The sequence below is a fragment of the Bradysia coprophila genome, unplaced genomic scaffold (genome assembly GCF_014529535.1).
Source record: "Bradysia coprophila strain Holo2 unplaced genomic scaffold, BU_Bcop_v1 contig_24, whole genome shotgun sequence".
NCBI classification, from domain to species: domain Eukaryota; kingdom Metazoa; phylum Arthropoda; class Insecta; order Diptera; family Sciaridae; genus Bradysia; species Bradysia coprophila.
In genome coordinates, this window is record NW_023503501.1 from 7,633,236 (window position 1) to 7,651,119 (window position 17,884).

Genomic DNA, 17,884 nt, shown 5'->3' on the forward strand with positions numbered 1-17,884 from the left:
AAAATACTTGGTAAATAATTACAAACTGTACGCTTCATCTCCCGAGTCAGCGCACACACCACGTGATTTAAGAGATCAGACTGATACAATGAGCGGTATTTATCACTCGTAGAAATTTGAAATTACGCACGTACTGTGCTTTACATGATTAGGCAATGTGGAGAAGGAAATATCTTGACAAGTATTCTAAGGCAAGTTATAATTAATTGGTATTCGGTCGTCTCGCTTCGATCATAACACTCTATGGCTCTTATCATGAAAACTGAATTGACAAGTGTCGAGTCGAAGTAGGTCTTTTAGACTTTTGTATGGGATTTTTCATAGGATCGTTAAAATATCCATTTCAAGAAAAAAAAACGGTTAGAAATTAAAGATCCCTAAGGGATCCACCAAAATTTCTTAAAAATTTTGGGGGTTACCATACAAATATTGTAGACTTTAGTTATAAGAACTAACGCTTAGGATTGTTACGCCGTGTTAAACCAAAACACAGCATCGTATTTGCTTTTAAAGTGCTTCCGAGAGCTTTAAGTTTTTTTGTATTCCACTTTTTTCAATGGAATCCAAAAGAAGCTCAAATCTATTGAAAGCTTAACAATGCACCTAAGCACACAATCAATGCTATACGGTTTTTGGCTTAACACGGCAGTGTTTGTATTGTATGTTTTAACTCAAACAATGAAAACAAGTCATCCATCTGTACGAAAGGGACGTAGTGCCAACTGTTATTTCATCAGTCTCCAAATATGACCGATTATGGTATCATTTCACCATCCACTTGTAATAACCTCAGTTGAAGTTGGATCAAAATCTCCGAATTTTTCAATTTTTTGGCATGCATGTTGACACATCCCATCAAATTTTTTCAAAACGGGAAGTACTCTAGTGTAAAATTTCTGTCTAGGCACATAAAAATGATTTAAAAAATCGGTCCGATTCCCTTAACTTTCCAATGCACCATTATGTCTAGCGACAACGGTATCAATAGCCGGAAATGTCACTTTTCGACCTTTAGCGGTCAACCACTGACTATCTACCAGTGGAGGCAAAAAATGTGAAGAATGGCTTCTACGCCTGTAGAAGTCAGGCATTTATAAACCATTCCAAAGTAAAATGCTTCTGATTTTACGAAGTCGATTTTCAAAAGAATTGCGCCCGTTAAATTTTAACATTAAAGCGAACAACGTCGCCAACCAAATCGACATATCGTTGACGCCGTCCCTGTCTTTCGATTTCATTGACATTTCATCAAAGACCATGTGCACAGTTTGTTTTCTTTACGCAAATCATCAACAATGTCTAACGAAGGTATGGTGTTCTTCAAAAAATCGGTTGATGTTACTGCTTTTTCGGAATGAGTATCTTCGCAGTCAGTCCCACCATTACTACCAATCTAAAATTATTCTCTGTCTATTAAAGATTTACCGAGGCTTTGTGGTGAAGACGACGTACTGAACAGTTCGTCGGATGAGGACGGATGGATGGAACTTGATGACGAAGAGGCCGAAGACGACGAAAATACGTTGTGCCTGTTTTGCCAGCATGAAACGAAAAATGTTACTCTAGCTATGGCACACGTTAAAAAAGATCATCAAGTTGACTTTCACGTGCTGAAGAGGAAATTCAACATGGACCAGTACTCGTTTATCAAGGTTTGGGTGTCAGAGTCTCAGAGTTAGTGTTGCTAGAGAGTTAATTCCTTATATGTCTGATAGATGATCAACTACATTCGAATTAACAAAGTTGGGCCCGATGTGATCGCTTCAGCCGAAGAGTGTAAATGGAACGACGAGAAATACTTGAAACCGTTAGCATTTGAGCCGTGGTTAATGTTCGGTAAATTTTACTTTAGACACCGGCGACAATAGATCCATGACACTTGCATTCAATTCTAGATTTCGATGTCCTGGAACCAGCAGATGATGCTGCAGTAAAACAACCAGTCGATGGTAAAAGGGATCAGGATCGAATTCGAGAACTTGTTGAAATGGTTAGACCTACTCCCTACTAAGGGGCCGTTCATAAATTACGTAACGCAAAAATCAACATTTTTCAGACCCCCCCCCCGGGTCTGTAACGCTAAAAGGGTCAAGTTTGACCCAATTTTGTTAGAACCGTAACGCTTGCCTCATACCCCCCCTCCCCCCTCTAGCGTTACGTAATTTATGAACGGCACCTAAACACAATTTCTCTAAATTAACGCAAAATCTCCGCGATTCCTCAGGTTCAACACAAGGATAGTCTGTTACAACAAGCTGCGATCGACATAGACAATTTGCGGAAAAGTATCCATGAAATGATTCAGCGACAGAGCACTGACGGTGAAAAGAAAACGGATCAGACGAAGGTTTCCGATATCGTAGACAACGGATACTTTGAAACGTACGCACATTACGGCATTCATCATGATATGTTGTCGGTGAGTTGTATCCCATTGGAACCGTGTTTTTTCAATTTATTAACGGAACATTTGCTGTTAGGATGAGGTACGAACATGTAGCTACCGGGATGCAATTATCAAAAACGGAGACACATTCAGAGATAAGCTGGTTTTGGATTTGGGCTGTGGGACATCAATTCTGTCCATGTTCTCATCGACAGCTGGTGCTAAGAAGGTTATTTCGGTCGATCAATCGGATATCATTTACCATGCTATGGACATTGTCAGGAAGAATAATTTCTCCAACATTGAGTTTGTGAAGGGTCGGCTGGAAGACATTGATTTGCCGGTTGACAAAGTCGACATTATCGTATCGGAATGGATGGGCTACTTTCTTCTATTCGAAGGTATGCTGGACAGTGTAATCTACGCACGTGATCATCATCTTGCATCGAACGGCATACTGATGCCGAACCGTTGTAAAATCTTTCTCCTGGGCCACGGCGATGAGAGCCGTCACCAACACTTGATATCCTATTGGAATAACGTGTACGGCTTCGACATGTCGTGCCTGCAAAAGGAGGTGCTTCGTGAAACGAGCATCGAAGTGTGCGACCCTAAGTACGTGCTCACCGAACCGTGTGTCATTGCCGATCTGGATTTGATGGTCGTCGATTTGAATTACTCGAATTTCACCAGCGAATTCAAACTGAATGTGAATGCAACGGGGAAATTGACATCGTTGGTCGGCTATTTCGATACGTTCTTCGAGCTGCCGCATCATGTGGAATTTTCAACGTCACCGCATGCCACTGCAACGCATTGGAAACAGGCCGTTTTTTATTTGAAAGATCCGGTCAGTGTTAATGCTGGTGATTCAATAACGGGTACGTTTCGGTGCCGACGCGATCCGAAAGATGTTCGATCGTTGGTTATTGTCATTGATATGCTGGGCAAAACGATGAAATATAATTTGAATTGAAAAGTTCTCGTTTCTCTTTTCGTAATTTCTCTCTGTTTATTGCAATAGTTTTGTGAGACACAATCGGAATTCAACCACACGGTGGAACAGAGTAATGTAACCGATAAAATGCATTCTTTTGAGCAACGCAGTGCTCAGCCGACTGTTAGCTAATTGTACCCTTGAAAATGCGATATCGCCAACATGGGAGTCACATCCAAATTCTGTATTGTCAAATACGGATTACCATTTGGTATGTACGCTGCCGTTGCTGTAGCAGACCGATTCAATTGTGACGTTGGCGACGAACTCGACGGTTGTACTTCATGCATAGTCGCTCCGGAATTAACGGTAGATTTCTCCTGTTTGATTAATTCGTCAACGTTAAGGCCAACGGTACCGATGCGATTCACACGATTGGCATTGGTGTACCGATTCGGATTGTTCACACTGATGCTGGCGAACGGTGTCGGTTGGTTCTCTTCGAAATGGCCCTGTAAACGACGGTGTGTTTGCAACGCTGTTCCTTGGATGAATCTAGTGATAAAGACAGATTTGAGTGAATGAGGGGTTACGGATGAATCGGGTCTCAAATTGCGTTACCTATCTCCACATATGCCACATACGTACGGTTTATCGCCTGTTGAATGTCAACCGATTAGATAAGAAGAAAAAACCTAACTCTGGGATAGAATAACGCTTACCGGTATGTCTTCTTATGTGCAGCGTAAGGTCGTTGGATTGGGTAAATGCTCGGTCACAGTAGGTGCACTTATAAGGCCGAATTCCGGTATGTATCCGCATGTGTCTAACTAATTTATTTGACCGCGAAAATCCTGCAAAGAAAGACATTTGACTGAAAAAGAACTGACATTAGTGACGACAGTGAACAGTTACCTTTCCCACAAATTGTACACAGACAGGGCTGGAAAGGACAAGACAAAAAATTTATTTCTGAAATCAAGTCGAATCGAAATTTTTTGCTACCTTCTCTCCGGTGTGTGTTCTCCTATGACATTGGAGATCGGACGATCGAGGAAAACCTTTATCACACAAATCACATTTGTACGGCTGAAACGAGGTGTTGGAGAAAGGTGGTTGGTTCAGTTTTGAGGGCTCAGACGAGTACGGGGAATCTCGCACACTGAACCTATCGGTGTCTAATTGAACGGAATCTCGCACAGTGCAAAATTCTCCTCATAGAAAGGAATCTCGCACAGTGCAAAGTCATATCGAGAAGTGTGTGAGATTCCCCGACGCCGCACAGACATCCCGCTTCCCCAAAAAATTTTACCTTCTCGCCAGTATGCCGTCGCATATGAACAATTAAATTTGATGAATTTGAAAAGCTACGACCACAGTACACACATAAATGCTTGTCACCATCCTCCTTGTCCTTGTCTTCTTTATGTACACGCATATGAGACCTGAAAAATTTTCCATCGGTTACGTACCCTGGCACGCAAAGTTGATTTTCACAAAATGATTTACTTGAGGTTGTCTTTCCGGTTAAACTTCTTTTTACACAAATCGCAAGAGAATTTCTTTTCAGCCGGAATGTGGATTTTCTTGTGCCGTTCTAAATGCTCTGCTCGGAAAAACGTTCTGTTCGGAGAAAATGGTCAATGAATCAGTGAGCGGCTCGTCGCTACAATAACGATCCGTTACCTTTCGCAAATTTCACACGTAAACGTTTTCGTCTTCTCCTTGGTCATTTCCGTTGCGTGCATCTTATCAACGTGTGAATCATAGCTGCTTTTCCACATGAAACGCACTCCGCACAAATTACAGTTGAATGCCTTGAACGGATTTTCGCACTGTCTCTTCAAATGCTTGGTGAGCAACACCGAATTCGGATAGATTCGAAGGCAATGCGTACATTTATCGGCGAATTCATCGTTCGCATGATCGGCTTTCATGTGAGCGAAAATTTTCCACGATCGATCAAAGATCTGATCACACTTTGAACATTGATGTTGCATGCGGAACCTCTTTCCCATACCATTGTACATTTCCGATTCCGATTCCGTCTCCGAATCTGACAAATTCAATTCCCATGCATGGCTGTTAACAATCTGATAGAATCGTCCATTGTGACCGTTACTCAACTGGTCGTGTACGAATCGTATCAGAAAGTCATTTTCCTGATTGGTAGCCTCGAACTGGAGCCCGTCGAACAGATCCAATTTTTCGGTGAAGTTGATGTCAGCCAAAGTTTGAATATTGTTCACATGCTGATCCATGTGCTCATGGAGGGCCGATATTTTGCTGAACGATTTGTCGCAAAGTTTACATTCGCAATATTTTTCACCGTTGGGACCAGAACAGAAGGCCGATTCGTGCATGGTTGAATTGTGCTTGAGCTGTTTAGTCGGACGACCACGTTTCCTGGAAAATTGTAACGGTAATTAGAAAGAGGAACATTTAATATTTTCAGCATTGAAACAATAAGGAAGAGTATTTGGTGGTAGGGCAGCCCAGCTGATTAAATACAAGTCAGTTAGGCAGTGAGAATCATGTCTTCTTCGGGACAATTTCAGAACGAATAAGGAGATTTTTTGAAAATGTCTTCAGTTATAGTGATTCCCTGCTTTGGAGCCGTACTGGAAGCTGCGGGAATGAATCAAGAAAACCACCTTTTCAACCATTATTTTAATATTTTCATAATTTATTAAAATTCCTTCAATTTGAAGTCGTGCTGCACGTGAAAGGTACTTAATTTGCATGTGTTGCTTCATTTTCATCAAAAAGAATGTGCAGTATTCAAAGACTATTCTTGTGCCAGAGCTTTATTTGAACGTCTTATGTAGAAGTTCACTTCGACTTATTCTTCTTTCACTATCTTAATTAAAACAAGCTAAGCACATAACTGTTTGCAATAAATGCATGACGGTCGACGGTCGAACAAATTCTCAGATATTTCGTAACGCTTCCCTTTGCGCTGTAAGTTCGTTATTTTATCATATTTTCGATTTAGTTTTATCCATTTCCATATTTCCTCGCAAGAAGGTCTTTCTTGCGAGCTTTCATCCGCAAAAAACTGAATACTTTTAGATGAAATTTTAGGATATTTTCGACATATCGAGGGCAGCATGACTATGACTAAAGACCGACCTATCATTTTTTTTAAGCGACCATATCTTTGGAACCATTAGTAGATAAGATGTCGATATATAGCTCAATATCTCACAAATGTTGACAGCTTTTAGGAAAAAAAAAACGAAATCCGACCAATAATGGTTCCAAAGAAGTACGGAGTCATGTTGCCCTCAATATTTGCAATTTTTAGCATTTTTTTGCAAATATTTTCCTTCCCTTATCTAAAATTTTATCCAATTTCTTAGAGCTCGCCAAAATCTTTCCAAAGAACCGCCATTTGTTGAAATTGGACTCTTAGAGATGAAAATTGAGGAAATTTTCGTTCAATTTTTTAATATTTTTGTAGCGTTTTGTGCAGCGCTGCTATGATATGGTCAAATTTCATCCTATTTCCTTGAACTCATCGAGAACTCACCTTCACAATTATCAATCGCATGTTAGAGTCGGTAAAAATTTCGATATATTTTGAAGAAATGAAAATCGTCGATTTTAGGAAATGTCATAGGAAATTTTCCTTCCCAACTTCCTACATTTCCTCATCTCTCCGAAACGAGTTGTCCAAATGGCATCAAATTTCATTATATTTCCTAGTACCCGATAAAAACTAGGAAATAGGGCTAAATTTGACATAGGTAGGTTGCGTGATGGTCTCGCAAATTTACTCCAAACTATCCATTTTCCTCGCGAATTGTTTGGAAAATGGATTGTTTGGAGGAAATTTTAAGGAATTATAATAAATTACGAAAATATTAAAATAATGGTCTAAGAGGTGGTTTTCTTGGTCGTTTCCCGCAGCTCCCTCCCTGAGACACTTTGTTAGGTCTAAAAAAAACTTAAAAGCCACCTAAGGAATCAGGCTTGGAATTTTTTTTCTAGATATTTGAACGATCATGTCGACACTAGGTAGTAATGTTTTAGTCACATTCTACTTCTATCGTTAAATGAGTGACGGGGGACTACATTCGGAAATCTTTACCCCAAATTAAAAAAAACTCGATTTATTGTAAATGATAAATTAAAAATTCAAAAAAGAAGAACAAACCGACAGACCTTTAGGTGTGCGTGTGTGAATAGTTAACTCTAGGAGAATAATATCGAGAAAATAAATAATTTTTGACTTACACATCACCCTTGTGGACATGTTCAATCATATGCAAGCGTCTCTCTTTGTGATTATCAAATATATCATCGCAGTAATTGCACGGATAGTCCCTCTTCTCATGAGATTTCATGTGACGTTCAAGATTACTTTTTTTACTGAAGATCTTTTCACACAGTTGGCATTCCAATCGACGTGAAATCTTTTCATTTCTATTCGATTCATTCGTTAAGACTTTGGATGCCTGCACAGATTTGTCGCTACAAATTAAAGATTTTCATTTTTTTTTTTGTTAAATAGATTCATGGATGTGTCTATGAATTTCTATAGAATTATGGCCGATGAGTTTGGTGCAGCTAGTTTTCTATAGAAGTCCATAGAAGGTGTTAGTACCGGACGAAACAATGAATATATTTAGTCGAAAGGCATTTCAACAACGCCACTCGATTAACATTCAAAATTTCGGTGGTAGTCAAACGACTTACTGAGACAAATGATTGGCCGTGTGCAATCGGTAACTTTTGAATTGATCAAACATTTCCTCGCAAACATCACATTTGAATGTGCTGCCATAGTGTAACGCTACGTGTCGGTCTAAGTGATTGTTTTTAGCGAAACCGGTGCCACAAATCGGACATCGTTTCAGATTTTTACCAGAATGTAAGCGAAAATGCAATCGAAATGTTTGCCTATCAACCAGTGACTTATCGCATTTTCCGCACTGATATCTGCCGTTAATGATTTCGTATTGCTCTTCAAGGTCATCGTCATATTTACTGAGTTCTTGAACGGATCCATGGCAGGCTTTCTGTTCGTAGACCTTTTTGGTGTATGCTTGATGGACTGATTTTCGCTTAACATGGCTGGAATTTGAGATGAGTTGTTCAGTGACGATGGAGAAATCACAGACAATAAAAACTAGGAAGGGCAAGCAACTGAAGGTAAATGAATGTATAGGTTTTGGTCATAGACAAGCAACTGAATTTTCATTCCATAAAGCGTACAGTCGCAAAGCAATCCAAATTTTCGTTGGAAACACCCGAATCGAGCAAGTGTATTTTCAGTAACCGATGTCAAAGCATGCTCTCGTGTCACGAAATTAAATTAATAGAAAAGAGGAAGGTCGAGTGGTCTGACTGCGGTCGTTCTAAGAATCATTTAAGTGAAACTATCAATCTACTATACAATAACTGACGTCAAGGCTCAGTCTATGATGCAATCTGTGGCTGTAACGCTCATTCAATCAATGCAAAACGTTTCCACTACAAAGTTATTCACTCACCTTGATGACAGGTGTACGGTGGCTTCGTGAGTCTTCAGACTCTTCTTGTTGGAAAAGATGTCATCGCACTGGTCGCAATGGTATTCCTTCTTCAGATGCGTCTGCATGTGCAAATTCAGGTGATTTTGTTTAGCGAACGTTCTATCACAAGTCTCACATTTGAAGGCCGAATGCGATTTCATGTGTTTCGCTAACGTTTTCGCATCGAAACTTTTCAAACACACCGTACATTCTGACGACTCACTGACATTTTTGCTACTGTGTCTCGTTGTTATTTTGATGCTTTCTTTGCGATCGTCTGTACCATCGTTCAGTATATTCACGTCCACTTCAATGGACGGTTGGAATGGATCGTCAGCCAGCGATAGATCCTGTTGATCCAAATTGCCGTAGTCTTGCAGCTCCTCTTTGATGTTCAGATTGTGAACTTTTTTGTGGAAATACTTCCGTAGCTTCGAATCACTTTCTTCGCACTTGAGCTTGTACAAATAGGCTTGATGCACAGCCGTTTTACATAAATTGCATATCTTTTGCGGCATACCGTCGTCGTGGTTTATCTTAAATGGACATGAAATTAGCAGAGTGCAAACATGTAAATGAAGCACGGCGTATTCTTACCTCCACTTTTGTTATCGACATAATCAGTGAGTCTAATTGTACGGGCAGTGTTGATGAGGCACATATTTCAAATATCGATTGCAAATCACTGCTGTATGCTAAACATGTACGGCAAAGATTGTCGAAATCATATTCGTCGTCTGACATTTTGGATGTTGTCATTGCAATCAAAGGCAGCAATTGAAACGATTATTTTTCACGATTTTTCCATGGATGGCAAAATGGCTCACTAAATTCAGCGTTCTTTATCGTAAAATAATAGTTTTTTGAATGTTGTTTGACACATAGAAACGTCAAATTACGCGATTTTCATCCATCAAACGAACAATGTTTTCCAAACGCGACCCCAAGTCTTCCGTTTCTATAGTAAATTGTTGCATATACGAATACACGAAATGCCTTTATCTTTCTCAACAGATCGTTGGATTTTCTTTATTATACAATTAATTCCTTAACTTTAAGAACTTATTCACTGATTTCGATTCCACAAAAAAATGTTCCTCTTGACATTTGGACCATCGATCCAAATCGACAGTTTGAGTTTTCTTACAGTTTTTACCACAATGGTTATGAATCAAGTGTTCCATATTGTTTGCTAATAAGTAACACTTTTGTTGCCTTTCTTGCATTCCGGCTTCCAGCTCGTTTTACACATTGAAAGTTCAAAACAGGTACAGGAAATAGCGTTTGTATATAAAAAAAAACTCACATTTCAATGATTTTCCATACACATTTTGACATAAACCATACCTTGTATTGACGTTCATTGATAGAGTATGTCTTTCATTGGTTTTACAAACATTTACACCATTTACTCTCGCTAGGCTCCGGCCACAAACAACACCCTCGAAATCCAATTTCCAACTTTTATTCCCTTGTCGAAAAATTTCTCGGATATTACCGTGTATGAAGGAGAGATATATATACAACATACAACATGTAAGGTGCTACGGAAAGGATATTCCAGCCTGAGCACCAAGGACAGCAAAAAAAAAAAAATGGCCCGGGGAAACTCGAAGAAAATTAAAAAATTTCGAAAACATGACTTCAAAAAAATGTCTCTCCAAATGTGGCAAGCGATGTTCTTAGATTAAAGGCAGCTTTAGCAGACAATGAATGTGAGATTCTAAGGCTTGATTTTCACTTATCGCTCCGTGTGAGAGCCAAAATTGATTTTTTTAAATAAGGTAAGCCAAAAAGGTTTTTTACTCGATTTTTGTGCATAAATTAGTTCAAAATCGCAAAGAAAGTTACCAGTGTCTCGTTTGTCGATAAAACTTAAATTGTAAAATATCTTTCACTTTATAAATATGTGATTTGCGTCGCGTCATTTTCCACAAAAATTCTATAAAGGGCCCTAAGTTTGCCACTTTCATCTTTTCACTCATTCACCCATAGTTCAACGGATTTTACATGCTACATGCGTCGAAAACGGTACTTTTCATGTTTCAAGCACTAATTTCGACGCCCTTAGCCCCCTTAGCATGTAAAATCCATTACATAACTCGGGATAAAAAGGTTAAACGACTCGTTTTCGTGTATTTGTTGATCTCCTCTTCGCCTCGGATCAACAAAATTCTTTTCATGTAAAATACTTTTGAATGAATGTCAAAGCGCAACAGTAATTTTTTAATTCTTATCAAATTTGATGCAAATGGAACAGTGACAAATGGAAAAATAAAAGACTGGAATGGCGACAACAAGGAGGAAAATCAACAACATAATAGCCACGGAAGTGCCAGTGTCCATGAAAGGTGCACGGGATGTATTGGGTGATTTGGATGGCCCTTGTTATCCTGAAATAAGAAAAATTCGGGTGCCAAGCTGAAATCCTGTCAGTTTTCGCGAAAAGGAGGGGGAAGTCTGGAGTGCACTATTTCAGTTCTCGACTATTTTCGAACACTCTGAACAAAATATTTCGTATTTTTATGGATGATATAGATAGAGAATCAGATTTCCTAAATCCTAGAAGTTTTTTCAAATTTTTTGGACAACATAGGGTGGTCCAAAAAAAGTATTCAAAATGAAGCAATATTTTAAAACATCTAATTTTTCACTGTTTTTATCATATTTCAGATGGAAACAATGATTTTATGTTTAGATAATGTTTTACTAAATTTGTCGCAGAAACGTTGAAGATTAATGATGGAATTATATTTTTTTTAAGGATTTGTTAAGTATAACAGGGTGTTCAGGGTATTTAATAAAGAAGATTCCACGAGGAACATATTAGAAAAATGTCAAGTTCGGCCACTTTTTTCATACATTTATTGACATTTAGATGTAAGCAAAATTCCAAGTTAATATTCACTCATTCGATAAGTTATCGAACATGTAACACTTAGAAGTATGGCTTCAAGCATTTGGACAATACAGGGTGGATCACAATGTTTCTGAAAGACAGAAAAAGTTGAAGTAACATGAGCATGTTAACAGGAAAATTATGATTGCACGTCCTGAGAATTAATACGAGGCTTAGTCTATTACGAACTGTAGTAGTATCATTCTTGAATTTCAAATTGTGGTGTAGTACTGGTTTGGTTACCCAGCCACCTTAATGGGCCGTGAAGTGAATATTAGATTTTGGCTTTCCTTCCATTTAAGAGGGAAATACGTGAAAGACAAAAAATTAAGACTTTTGTTTTACAAAATGGCGGTAACGCCTTCTTAAATTCTGTGAAAAATTGTACGCGTGATCGACTCTAGCACGTACGATATTTTACACTTTTTTTAAATTTTTGACTCGGCTAATAACGAATCAGTAGATTCAAATGACAAAGAATTCTGTGTTATTGTAAACGACTGTGATATGGCTGAACGAATTGTAAATAATTATTTTGTCGACGGATGTGGGTCCGTTTATCTTGCACTTTTCCGCAAGGATGAAGTCGGACAAGGAATTCACTCAAGAAGTGCATGATATGTTGGCCTGAAGTTGAAGCAGCTGAAAGTAAAAGGCGTAAGAGAAAATAAAAAGTCTCACGGATTGTGTACAGCTCATTAGCGGGAAGTCAGTGAAACCATCTCCGACAAGTCATCAAAGAAAAAAGTGGATACAGCAGAAAGAACGATGAGTCAGGAAAGACGAGCGAATAACCAAAGAATTGGATGTGGAGGTGTTCAAGCAATACGTTCAAAGCACACCTTAAAAAAACTTCATTCACTCGAGAAACGAGAAGCGCAGAACCATTCCAGCACCAGTTCGCTGCGTGTTGAGCAGATACTCCGCATCGGAGCCGTAGATCAGTTATCGGGATGTATAGGTGGCGTGCGATTTGTGTTTTAATGTATTTAATTGAATCTGTCATAGCAGACCGTTTCTTATAGAAAGGTATAACTGTCGGTATTGAATGCACATAAAATATCTTAATTCGCAGCACCCCCGAAAATCCTCTTTCCTTCAAGGATTCTAGCGTTAGAACTAATTTCCGGGGATCTTCGCCGCCCCCACTGAATAGATTAAGATTGGCTAGTTCGGTATGTGTTTTTTATGTAGATGGAGGCACGGGGTTTTGGTGGGTTTTGAAATTCAACTTCTCTATGTTGCTCACATTGCAATGTCAAACATATGTACAAGGTCTTTAATTTGTGCTTTAATCCTTGTTCATCAAGCGATCAGCGTAACCTATCAATTAATATTATATTTATTTTGAGATGAGAACTGTGTTGCCCATTGACTAATGCTAGTTACGAGCTCTATGTAATGATGACTCCATCTATCATAATGTGGAATTTCCCACAGAATGGCCATAAAGTAACTGAACGATAATTCGTTGAACCAGGCATACAGCCGAAAAACGAATTCACATTGTAAATACGCGCAAGAATGCAAATAAAATTCAACTACCCCGAAAATAATCATTTAAAAAATTCTTCGTTGTCTTATCTGATTTATCGCCCACAATTTTCGAAACTTTTATCGGTCGTCCGTTATTTATACTTTCACTTTATGGTATCCTGGAAAATGTTGTAGTCCTGCATCGCATACAGATAAACTTTATAGTTCGGTGAAAATGAAACCCATAAACATAAAATGATTGAGAGTTAAAGCTTATAAGGCATATTAAAATGCTAAAGTATCAGCTTACGTTCAGAATGGATGGTATACGTTTTTATGGCCAGTTTTATTGTTTGCTAAATTCATAAAAAACAGCAAACACCAAAAATAAAACATTCTCCGATGTGGAAATGTATATCTAATAACATCTCATTGGAGGAAGGTGAAACAATTTCACAGCGAAAACATCAATTTGAATATTGAACAGCAGATTATTCAATTTAAAGTAATTTAATTTGTAAAACCGGAATATTGTAAATATTTGCTGAAGTTGTGTGCTGGTTTTTTATTACTGCAAAATTTCACTTTAGGAGTTTTATTCAAAATGTAAAATTAGAAAAGCTGAAACAAGCGATAATTGCATGAAAACTGCAAAATTTCACTCAACGAATGAAGAGCGATAACTGAGCTCCATTGCATGTGGAAATAAACAAATTAAACCATACTAACACATACTAAAACTAATAAACTCGAATTACAGTTGGAGACTTTCAAAATTGTGCGGAATTTCGTACACCTATGTTGTACGATTCGAATATAAATCAGCTGTTGATGTCTCATATTGCTCATTTTACAAGTATCAAAAATCCTTAACTTTCTTACATCCAAAGTGATGTTTGACAAGGGGAAAATACTTGAAGACCATGGGTTGAGAGTTTGCGAGGCAAAGACAGAGTACATGTTTCTGCCATAAGCCCTATCGCCAGACTTAATGATTAACGGAAATGAAACGCTATGTCGAAATGCACAAGTTTGAAATACCTTGGCACAGTAGTCAACAACGAACTTGCGACGAAGACGTGAATCATGTGATCAGCGTGGGTTGGCTTAAATGGAAACAAAATTCAGGAGTACTGTGTGACAAGCGTATGCCACCAAAACTCTCGGTCAAAATATATACAACAGTGATACCACCTGCTCTTACTTTATGGCGTCCTAAAATTAGATCACATCAAGAGCAAACATATTTGCGGCTCGCTGCACATAAAAGAAGCTGTCGTCGACAAAATCAAAAATCCATTCTCAGGACGAAACCAATGTTGCAAGAAAAAGCCTTACGATTGACATACTTCATGAGCGTAGAATGGGAATACCTAACGAAATTGCAGGCACGAGACCCGTATTACAATCAATGAGGAACACTACACTGCTCCTAGCATGAACACTGAACTGACAAATGTCAAATTTGAAGGCTTTAGTAATAAGAGCCACCGCTTAGCATTGTTTGTATAGGTTTCTTCCATCGTACGTTAAAAACGAATTTTGACAGGCCGAAAACAACCGACCGTTATCCACAGAAGCAAACATAACCGCACCTTAAACAAATTTGTTCGCGAAAACTTCAAAGTGAGGTTGTGTTGGCTTCTCTGTGGATGACGATTGACTTTTCGAACGGCCTTGGAATGAACATATTACTTATTGTATGTTCTAACACATACAGCGAAAACAAGTCATCTCTCTGTACAAAAGAAACGCAGTGCTTACTGTGATTTCATCAGCCTTCGAATATATTCTATGTTCATGCTAGAAGCAGTGCAGGGCACCGACCATAAACTGAATTACATAAAATTAATTATTGAAAGCTGACCATGAGAACTAAAAATCAGGAATATTTTTGAATACATCAGTAATAGGCAAAAATTAAGCGAGGAAGGAGAAGAAGATCAAAAACCCTTTACATCATTCATTCATGGAACAAATTCCGAATCTAGTACTTCAAGGAATTAAAATGAAGCCGTGTCTCTTTCAATAGCACGGATTTGTGCTGCAGTTGCTGTCCAATCCAATTAATGTAGTGTATGTATACAACCATTAAATTATAGATAATTTCCATTCGGTCAAATATGCTTAAACGCAAACTGTATGCATTCCACTTTCATTATTGTGATGTTATTTTTCGACGCGCCAATCAAAAACGATAAAAACAATGAAATAATTTTGCCTTCGGTATTATAACGTGCATTGCTGAAAACTCACTCCAAAATGCAAACATTTTCAGTTAATTGAAAATTAACATTATCGCTGGACCGACTACGCCAATTCCAAGAGGATTCTGTATAGCACCGTCTGCTGTTTAGCCCTTTTATAATGGAGCGTACACAACAATGTTTTCGTTTGTCATACCGGTAAGTTAATCGCAATATGTTTCCGAAAATATGTTTCTCACACACGCTGGAGAAAATGTTGTCGTAACCTATGTTAAACGGCAGAGAATTCACGCCGCAAGTGCGACACATAATTTGAATTTTGAGTGAAAGAGTGAATGAATGGGGAGTTAGTTAAACCTTTCTTACTTAAAGTCGAGGAAATTTAGTTTTCAGATTTTCTACGGTTATTATTCCTATTTAACCCACACTTTATCCCACAACTAATGGAATCCACAAATTTAAATAAAATTTATTCATCGGCCACACTGGGCGCTACCGTCGTATCTGCAAAATATAAGATATGGTGGCGAAACTCTATTCTGTTTGCTACATTTTCGCTTTGCTTTTCGTTATATTTTTGATATCTTTAAATTTTTAACTGAAGTAGGGGTAGGGGTTGAATAAGTTAGTTAAAAATCAGTTCGAACTTAAATGTTTATAAGATGTTACAATTTTGTGGAACTTTACGGGAAACATTTAACAATTGTCAATCCGATATGCATAGCAGGGCCTACTTTTTAGAAACTAATTTCCTGAATTTCTTGAAATTTCTCAAATTTTCTCGAATTTCTTAAAATTTCTCGAATTCGAGAAACTTCAAGAAGCTCGAGAAATTAGTTTCTTGAAATTTCTTGAATTTCTCGAAGTTTCTCGAATTTCTTGAATTTTCTTGAATTTCTTGAAATTTCTCTAATTCGAGAAATTCAAGAAACTTTGAGAAATTCAAGAAATATTTCTCGAAATTTCTTGAATTTCCCGAAGTTTCTTGAATTTCTCAAAGTTTCTGGAATTTCTCGATTTTCTCTAAAAGTTTCTAAAAAGTAGGCCCTGATGCATAGTGTGCGCAAAATTTATGTATCCATCAACATTTCATCAATAGAAAATAGGAAATCCCCCAATGAAACGCCATTTTCTCATGGCCCTAAGTCTTTTCTTTTGAAGAGCTTTTGAAATCTTTCGCTAGCTTAGAGCTTCTTTTGTAATCCACTTTTAACTCTCCCACTTCTCGAATGGAATCCAAAAGAAGCTGAAAGCTTTTGAAAGTTTTACAAAGCACACACACAATGCGTTAAATTATTTTGGCTTAACACGACAGTTATCCACCACCCAAGAGGAGAAATTAACCGAATTATCTTTGAGCATCATCTATCACCATGAGTGACATTAATTTTAGTTTCAAATGATACACCATGACATACTTAGCGCAGGAAGTACCAGGGTGCAAAAATACCAAAGCCCTTGGCTGTTGTAATAATTAACAGTAAAATTGGTGGAATTTAGAACATTTTTGGATTATTGGATTATATGATATTGCTGAAGTTATTGCACAAACCTGCAAATCTAATTTTTTGTTTAGATATCGTTCAACCGTCGCACCAACAACAGTAATATATTATTCGAAAAGCTAATTTTCCATTTCAATCAAATATGTGTTCTCGATGCTGTAATAACTCAACTATTCTCCATGACTCGAAGCAAATATCCACTCGGAAATATTTCATATAAAATCGCTGTTCGCAATTCGAATCTAGTCTGTTGTGTTGATTTGTCTCTTGTGTTGATTTTCCAACGATATTTATATGCTCATGACAATGGTTTCACGTCCAGCCGCAAAACAACTTCCATAAAGTCACTATACGTGAAAACTATTAACGAATTCCGTCACGTATTCAATCTTATCGCAATGAAACGTTATGAGTTATTAATTTCTTTCGGTTGGCACCGTTGGCACATATAAGTATTTGTGGCTTAGATAGCTTTCGGCTGTCGCAAAGCTGTGTCTATAGGATAAAGTCAAATAATAATTAGCAACTTGAATCAAAATTGGTTTTGTGTAGTTTCGTGCGATGATGATGTATTCATTCACATTCATTCGTATAAAATTTCGTCCTTATTGCCTCCTCCTACTGTTTCGAGTTTTTTGTTTTAATGTACAAAATACTTCAAAACGAGATCTCTTATCATAAACAAAACTGTTTCGAAATTTCACAATCCTAAAAATTGTTGGTAATGAATTCGCTATATAACATTACAGATTACAACGATATCACATTTAAGTCCTTGCGACACATTACATAACTCCTAAAACTTATTTACGAAGTTAAAGTTTGACTGTGAATAAAATGAAGGATTCAAGAGGTGACAAAATGAGGAGAGAAAAAAATTGGTCTGCATAAATTCACAACACCAGCACAACAGGAGTTCACTTTCCTGCATAGTTGTTTTAAAATTCGCCACTGT

General features: G+C 37.8%; 2 protein-coding genes and 1 long non-coding RNA gene across 6 annotated transcripts; 1 reads left to right on the forward strand and 2 right to left on the reverse strand.

Moving 5' to 3' along the window:
• Nucleotides 1-471: 471 nt before the first annotated feature.
• On the reverse strand, nt 472-16,739 carry LOC119077732. The gene is made up of 3 exons (XR_005087858.1): nt 16,705-16,739; nt 12,974-12,977; nt 472-590 (listed from the first exon to the last, which is right to left on the reverse strand). It is a non-coding gene; the product is annotated as an uncharacterized LOC119077732 (long non-coding RNA).
• On the forward strand, nt 1,167-3,368 carry LOC119077731 (protein arginine N-methyltransferase 1-like). Its single transcript, XM_037185010.1, has 6 exons — nt 1,167-1,308; nt 1,420-1,652; nt 1,716-1,836; nt 1,896-1,990; nt 2,225-2,419; nt 2,481-3,368. The coding sequence occupies exons 1-6, from the start codon at nt 1,296-1,298 to the stop codon at nt 3,360-3,362; spliced, it is 1,539 nt and encodes a 512-aa protein (XP_037040905.1). The 5' UTR covers nt 1,167-1,295; the 3' UTR covers nt 3,363-3,368.
• LOC119077730 (zinc finger protein 271-like) lies at nt 3,374-10,001 on the reverse strand. 4 transcript variants are annotated; one of them, XM_037185005.1, is made up of 12 exons: nt 9,440-9,977; nt 8,822-9,378; nt 8,025-8,402; nt 7,563-7,799; nt 5,010-5,729; nt 4,833-4,946; nt 4,636-4,768; nt 4,329-4,412; nt 4,239-4,266; nt 4,046-4,177; nt 3,945-3,981; nt 3,374-3,878 (listed from the first exon to the last, which is right to left on the reverse strand). In XM_037185005.1, exons 1-12 carry the CDS (start codon nt 9,599-9,601, stop codon nt 3,512-3,514), a joined length of 2,949 nt encoding a protein of 982 aa, XP_037040900.1. In that variant the 5' UTR covers nt 9,602-9,977; the 3' UTR covers nt 3,374-3,511. The 4 variants fall into 4 exon arrangements, with proteins under 4 accessions (XP_037040900.1, XP_037040901.1, XP_037040903.1 ...); XM_037185006.1 differs by lacking the exon at nt 4,329-4,412; XM_037185008.1 differs by lacking the exon at nt 8,025-8,402 and having other exon boundaries at nt 9,440-9,975.
• Nucleotides 16,740-17,884: the final 1,145 nt, after the last annotated feature.

What these genes read in the sequence shown, in the direction of transcription:
- LOC119077731 (XM_037185010.1), top strand. An exon ending in TGAGCCGTGGTTAATGTTCG is followed by an intron (nt 1,837 to 1,895) that starts GTAAATTTTACT and finishes ATTCAATTCTAG; the next exon opens with ATTTCGATGTCCTGGAACCA. An exon ending in TTCGAGAACTTGTTGAAATG is followed by an intron (nt 1,991 to 2,224) that starts GTTAGACCTACT and finishes GCGATTCCTCAG; the next exon opens with GTTCAACACAAGGATAGTCT.
- LOC119077730 (XM_037185005.1), bottom strand. Translation starts at nt 9,601, where the DNA reads ATGACAACATCCAAAATGTCAGACGACGAATATGATTTCGACAATCTT. An exon ending in ACCGTACACCTGTCATCAAG is followed by an intron (nt 8,403 to 8,821) that starts GTGAGTGAATAA and finishes CTCAAATTCCAG; the next exon opens with CCATGTTAAGCGAAAATCAG. An exon ending in CATGTCCACAAGGGTGATGT is followed by an intron (nt 5,730 to 7,562) that starts GTAAGTCAAAAA and finishes ACAATTTTCCAG; the next exon opens with GAAACGTGGTCGTCCGACTA.